The sequence below is a fragment of the Bos mutus genome, chromosome 9 (genome assembly GCF_027580195.1).
Source record: "Bos mutus isolate GX-2022 chromosome 9, NWIPB_WYAK_1.1, whole genome shotgun sequence".
Taxonomy (NCBI): domain Eukaryota; kingdom Metazoa; phylum Chordata; class Mammalia; order Artiodactyla; family Bovidae; genus Bos; species Bos mutus.
In genome coordinates this window covers 13198431-13205795 of record NC_091625.1, presented here as the reverse complement: position 1 = coordinate 13205795, position 7365 = coordinate 13198431, and the positions used below count along the sequence as shown (strand labels likewise).

At 42.9% G+C, this 7365-nt stretch overlaps 1 protein-coding gene across 9 annotated transcripts in view; it reads left to right on the top strand.

Annotated features, from left to right (window-relative positions):
• The first annotated feature begins 3849 nt into the window (after positions 1 to 3849).
• Positions 3850 to 7365, top strand: part of SLC17A5 (solute carrier family 17 member 5) — a 76609-nt gene continuing 73093 nt past the window's right edge. For 6 of the 9 annotated variants that reach the window (XM_070376201.1, XM_070376202.1, XM_005902349.3 and 3 more), the window contains exon 1: positions 4054 to 4280. In XM_070376201.1, coding sequence (XP_070232302.1) covers positions 4187 to 4280 — 94 coding nt within the window. In that variant the 5' untranslated portion in view covers positions 4054 to 4186. Of the gene's footprint in view, positions 4281 to 7365 lie in introns of all 9 variants that reach the window. The other 3 variants (XM_070376196.1, XM_070376194.1, XM_070376200.1) reach the window with 2 other exon arrangements.

The following is a 7365-nucleotide window of genomic DNA, read 5'->3' as shown; positions in this document are numbered from 1 at the left end:
TGTGTGTGTGTGTTTGTGTAACTGAATCACTTTGCTGTACACCAGAAAATAACATGACACTGTGAATAAACTACATTTCACAATATATAAATAAGGGAGTTCCTAAGATGGGTAAGTTCATTTTCTAAAACAAATTTAACAATAAAAATGATAATAGCTACCATATATTGAGACTTACTACCCATCATGTAGTGCTTCCCTGGTGGCAGTAAAGAATCCATCTGCCAGTGCAGGAGCCACAGGAGACACGAGTTCAATCTCTGAGTAGGGAAGATGCTCTGGAGAAGGAAATGGCAGCCCAGTCCAGCATTCTTGCCTGGGAAATCCCATGGACAGGGAGCCTGGTGGGCTACAACCCATGAGGTAGCAAAAGAGTTGGACATGACTTGGTGACTAAACAACAACCCATCCTATACCATGACTTGCATGCATTATCTTATTTATTTCTCATAATAACAAAATGAGTTGTTTAACAATAATAGTTGTTTCTATTAGTATCTCCATTTTACAGAGGAAGAAAAGAGCTAGTCTTTTGAACTAGGCACTGATCAGAAGACATTCTTTTTCCATGCAAAGACAGAATTTGGGGAAAAAGTAAGCCCTCACATGGTCTACAACTGTGCTGTCCAAAATGGCAGCCCAAGCCACCTGCGGTTATCAAACATTTGAAATGTGACCAGTCTTAATAAAGATGTGCTGTAAGTATAATATACACACCACATTTTGAAGATTTAGAACTGAAAAAAAGGATGTAACATATCTCATTAAATGGTTTCTGGTTTTGATGTGGATCATTTTTAAAGTCTTTTCTGAATTTGTCACAATATTGTTTCTGTATTATGTTTTGGTGTTTTGGTCCAGAGTCGTGTGGGGAGTCATGTGTGATCTTAGCTTCCTAACCAAGAAGCTAAAGAAACCCCCAGCCCCTGCGTTGAAAGGCAAAATCCTAACCACTGAACTACTAGGGAAGTCCCTCAGTAAGTGTTTTATACTGATTAGATATTGAATTTGCAAAAATTTTGATAGATTTGATTAAATAATGTATATTATAAAATAATTTCATCTTGTTTTACTTTTTTGTTTCTTAAGTTTTTAATGTAGCTACTAGAAAATGTTAAATTACATATATGTCATGCATAATATTTCTACTGAACAGCACTGGTTGAGAGTACTGGTAAAGGAAGGAATTACCAATCAAAAATAAATAAATAACCTCAACAACAATCTTTTATGGCAGTGAGCAGGAATTGAATGCCAGATACAAGGAAGTAAAAGGTGTTACTTTATACTTAAAATATATATATATATATTCTCTTGGGAAGATTATAAAAGGAAACAAAAACAAAAGTGCCTCCTCTGGGCCTGGAATCAGTGACAACAGAGTAGCAAGAAGTACACCCAGCACCCACCCTGGTTGCTAACATCACTGCCCTTGGAGAAATGGCAGGAGCGGAGACTATTCAGGATGAGCTGCGATAGCTTGTAATACCAGAAACTAAGATAGTGCTCAAAAAATACATGGCAGGGACATATAAAAGGGGTACAGGAGCCAACTGAGAGGAGCACTCAAGTTACCAAAACTGGAACAATCTGAGCAATGAAATGAATAACAAAGTGCTGGATTATAACCCAAAGGATAAAAAGCCATGAGTCCACATTAACATAAATAAATGATTGAATAAACAAATATATGGGGGTGGGGGAGAGATAGATTAGGAGTCTGGGATTGACATGTACACGCTGTTATATTTAAAACAGATAACCATGGGAGTTACCTGGCGGTCCAGTGGTTAGTTAGGATTCCTCGCTTTCACTGCCTTGGCCCAAGTTCAATCCCTGGTTGGAAAACTCAGATTCCACCAGCAGTGCAGCGCAGCTTAGAAAAAAAAAAAATGAACAAGGTCCTACTGTCTAGCACAGGGAACTCTCAGTACACTAGAATAACCTAAATGGGGAAAGAATTTGAAAAAGAATGATGCATGTACAACTGAATCACTCTGCTGCACACATGAAACTAACCCAACATTGTCAATCAACAATACTCCCATGTAAAGTAAAAAATTTTAATAAATATGAGTCTCAAATTTTAGATATATATATATACATATAATAAACAAATCAGGGAGAACAGACACATTTCCAAACAAAAGAATTCTGTCCTTCAAAGAGAGGAAGCATAAAGTACCTACCCCTCAAGTACAGGCTGCACATACTGAGAGAAAGGATGGAATGGGAGGGGGAAAAAGAGGAATTTGACACAAGGAAAAACCTGACAAACACCACCTCAAGCATGTGATGAAGTGTAATACCACCAGTGATAACCATTAATGATGAGCTATGCTGACAGCACATTCTCTTGAAATTATGTGATGACGACGGCAATTTACCTCTGCAGTCTTTCTTCAAAACCCATAACTCCAGTTTGATTACAATAAAAGCATCCAACAAACCCAAATTGAGAGCCTTTCTACAAATTCTACCAGTACTCAACAAAACTTTCAAGGTCAGCAAAAACAAGTAAAGTCTGAGAAACTGTCAAGTCTAGAGGACTCCCATGAGATACAGTGATTAAATATAATGTGGCATTCTGGATGGAATCCTAGGACAGAATAAGAATATTAGGTAAAAGCTAAATAAATCTGAATATAAAGTATGAACTCCCATTAACAACAACCTATCAATGGCTAATTAGATGTTATCAATGTATCATACCAACCTAAGATATCAGCTATATGTCAAACAAGACAAATGGTATGCAAAACTCTCTGGACTATCTCCACAACTTTTCTTTAAACTTAAAACTTCTAAAATAAAAAGGGTAGGGTTTTGCATTTTTTTTAAAGGACCTCTTGTGGTTTGAAAACTTTCAAGTTTTTGTTGGAATCTTTCTGGTTCAAGTCCTTTATAACCTTGCTATTCAAAGTGTAGCCACCTGCGAACTTCCTAACACTACAGAATTCTGACAGGCCAGAATCCGCCTCAGAGAGTTTAAAATCTACGTAATTTCAGAAAGTAGGTCTGATTTGTCCTAGTTTTAACGTGATAACCTTCCTAGCCATTACCCATGCAGAGGTTAAGAATTCCTTCAGTAACTTCCACCCTCCCCTCTGGAAAAAGGTGACCCCTCTCATTTGTTCCCACGTGGACCTCACCAAGCGCCTGACCTGGCTGACTCAACTGTTGGCTTGTGAGTTTCTTCCCCGCTTTTATATCTCATTAATCTCCAGTTCCCAGGATTACTGCCGGTGGTCACACCAAGGCAAGATAGTGGATTTTCCTAGCGCTTCTCCCTGAGTCAGCAAATGCCCTGTGGAGACGTAAGTCAGATGACTGCATAGGGTGAACCACAGGAAACTGCTGATAACTGGGTATTTTGACTGCAAAGTAGGCAATTACATAGGAATCAATGTATCTATTGCCTGTTTTCCACCTTCAAAGCTATCCTAGGGACAATATGCTGTCACGGGCAGAAAGAACTGGGGTTGCTAATATCCATGGCAATTTTCCCTTTTGGCTCAGCTGGTAAAGAATCCGCCTGCAATGAGGGAGACCTGGGCTCGATCCCTGGGTTGGGAAGAACCCCTGGAGAAGGAAAAGGCTACCTACTCCAGTATTCTGGCCTGGAGAATTTCATGGACTGGATAGTCCAAGGGGTCGCAAAGAGTCGACTGAGCGGTTTTCACTTTCATGGCAAATTACCACCATAACGGAACGTCATATACATGCCATCCACTCCAAGTTCTCCCCTTAATGATGCACGATTTAAGCCCTTGTCTTCCGCCTTAAGGTTCCCAGTCCCCGCTGCTCTCTGAGCTTTACCAGGGAGCGCAAGGAAGAGTAACACTAGTCTTTAGAACACCAGCGACCCAGCGGGCCTACAGCTGGCGGGCCCGACAACTCGGCGTCCGCAGCGCCTCAGCAAGCCAGGCCTCCGGAACCCGACCGTCCCCGCCCCACCGCCAGCCAAGTGGCCCGACCTCAACATGGCGGCGGGGGCGGAGCCTGCGCGGCCGCCCCGGGGCGGGATCTATGACCGACGTGGCCGGGGGGCGGGGTCAGACTGGGGGTGGTGCCAGCGGCCCAGCTCACCCTGGCCACCTCGGCCCTGGGGCGGGGGGCTTCAGCGGTCAGGCTGGAGCTCTCTTTTCCGCGGGGCAGGTTTGCGCCGTAGCTCCCTGGAGACGTCATGAAGTCCCCGGTTTCGGACTTGGCCCCGAGCGATGGCGAGGAGGGCTCGGACCGCACACCGCTCCTGCAGCGCGCCCCGCGGGCGGAAACCGGTGAGTGGCGGCGCGATCCAGGGGGGTTTCGGGCAGGTGGCCGTCCCAAGGTGGAGGGTGTCCAGAGCCGCTCAAGCCCTCGGGGGCTGATATCAGGGAGCCCGGTGAGGGCCCCCCTCAAGCCTCCGATTTCTCGGATGCCCAGAAGCCCAGTGCCGGGCCCCGGAGTCAAGCGGCGCCGGGAGGCCGGGGCCGGGCGGAAGCTCGGGCGGGACCTCGGCAGGTGCAGCCCCGGGGGTCTCCGCAGGTGCAGCCCTGGAGGCCTCGGCAGGTGCAGCCGGCGGGCTCGGGCGAGGACCTGCTGGGCGCCGCGGACTCAGGGCGCCGGCCGATCTTCCGTAGTATTGAGCTGGGGACCCTGTGGAAGAACGAACTGGGGGAGAGAACCTTGAAATGAATGGGCAGAGGGCGAAGCGGAGGATCCCGAGGGAAAAAGCACCCTGGGGAAACCTGCAATTGAAGGCTGGAGGGCGGGACGGAGACGCGGACTCTTCCTCCTTGTCACTGCCAGCTTGCCACAGCTGCTGGTCCTCCAGCATGTGATCTGGTAGCTAGCTCCTTGGGCGTGGAGACAAAAAAAAAAAAAAAACAACAAAAACAAAAAAAAACACCGGACTGGGATTAACTTTGTTGCGTATGCGGAGGGAAATTATTGGATAACTCAGCGAATATTTTGAAATTGTGTGGTAAAAGTTACTGCATACATTTTTTCCCCGTATAGTTAGTTGTCTACAATGAAGTCGTAGCAGTCTAATAAGTTAGGGAACGGGTAGGCTATCCATAGATAGGCTCAAGATAGGCTATCCACAGAGCACGCTAAGGTAATTTGTCCAAAGCATTGCAGCAAATAGAAAAGGATGTATAATACTTCACAACTTATCTTCCCTGAATTTGGGAAAATTAAAATATTTTGTTATCATGCTTCTTTAAAAGAAATCAAAACTAAAGAATAAATCACTTTGCATGCATTCATTCTGTAGTTTCAAAGATGTGTGCTTGAGAAACAGAGCTGAATTAGAAATTTAACTTTTCTTGACCAAGAGCAGTATAACCTTTTAACTTTGTTTTCAACATTACCAGATGGTGGCAGTAGAGGTAGCAATATTATAGCTCCATCTGGCAACTAGGTGCTTATTTTTGTGGACGCTCAGGGTAAGCACTGTACCATACTGGCGTTTTATCTGGAAGTCGGACTTAGTTCCATAAACTGATCTTTTTTCATGGCATATGAATTAGATTTCTGTAATCCTCTTCTCTGAAATAATCTAGTGTGGAAATACAGAAATAAATGCCGTCATAAAGATATTCCCTAGAAACTACTATATTCTATTGCAATTGGGAAATATATATATATATATAATCAAATTTTAACTCAGATGTTAAACAGAGTAGTTGTCAGGAAATGCAGATTAAAACTGCAATGAGCCATCTTACTAAAATAGCTAATGTTAAAATAGCCAAAGATACCAAATACTGGCAAACGTATGGAATAACTAGGACTCATATTTTGCTGGTAAGAGTGTAAAATGGTACAAGTACTTTGGAAAACTGGCAGTCTATTAATATTTTAAAGTTAAACATGCAGGACCATAGTACCACACAATGTTTATAGAAGCTTTAATTCATAATATCCATAGTTAAACCTGGAAACAACCTATCCATCAATCCATCAACAAATGACTGGATAAACAAATTGGGGTATATTCACATATACTCAGTGATAAAAACTAACTACTGACACACGTGATATGGCTAAATCCCAGGCACAAAGGAAACCACCATGTTAATGTATCTTTCCATCAGTATGAAGTTCTAAACAAGTGAAACTAATCTGTAATAACAGGAAGCAGATCATTGATTGCATGGAAACTACAGGCAGGAAGGAATTGCCTGCAGAGACACTAGGGTACTTTTTGGGGTGATGGAAAAATTCTACATCTTGACTAGGGATCACAGATGTATACATCTGTCATAATTCACCAAATAGTACACTTGAAATGGGAGCATTTTATTGTGTGTAAAATATACCTCAATAAAGTAGATTAAAAAAGAAAATTTTCATTCCTTTTGGAAAATGGAATGAGATGGAAATGAAATTTGAAAACAATCCCTCCTTGATTCATGGGTTGAGTGTTCTTGTATAGATCTTAGCCCTGTTCCTCATGTCTTGAGGTGGCTGTCTTTATTATAACCACTTCCCCTCTTATTTTTACTCTATACATTACCTACAGGAGAGGAAAAGAAGATAAAAATAGCACAACACATTGTTATTTTTTGCTATTTAAAATTTAAGGGTTTTATAGAAAAGTTACAGGGTGTTGCATTAGTCAACAATATTTTAAATTAAGCTCTGTGCCTGGCATGCTATGACAAGGACAAGAGAGGAGCAATGAGAAAGACAAAGATGGGTATAACAGCTTTATAAGAGGCACCAGGGGTTACCTCGTCTTCTCGCTCAGTAGTGCCCCGGTCCTAGCTTCTGTACATCTAATAGGAGAAACAAGATGACTATTAGTTGTATTTTTATTTAAATTATGTTCTGTATGTTTACTTTGCACATTTCAGACATTGTAGGTGTTTAAAAAAAAACAAACAAACTTTTCATCCAGAATTAGCTTTTTTAGTGGTGCCTGAAGGAATAAATCTTCAGCTGACCTTAAAATCTCTCTTTCTGTATGTTTATATATGTCTTGGGCTTCCCTGGTAGCTCAGTGGGTAAAGAATCTGCCTGCAATGCAGGAGACCGCAGTTCGATTCCTGGGTCAGGAAGATCCCTTGGAGAAGGGATAGGCTACCCACTCCAGTGTTCTTGGGTTTCTCTGGTAGCTCAGCTGGTAAAGACTCTGCCTGCAATGCAGGAGACCCTGGTTCGATTCCTGGGTCGGGAAGATCCCTTAGAAAAGGGATAGGCTACCCATTCCAGTATTCTTGGGCTTCCCTGGTGGCTCAGATGGTAAAGAATTCACCCACAATGCGGGATCCCTGGGTTGAGAAGATTCCCTGGAGGAGGGCATGGCAACTCACTCCAGTATTCTTGCCTGGAAAAGCCCTGTGGACAGAGGAGTTTGGCGGGCTACAGTCCATG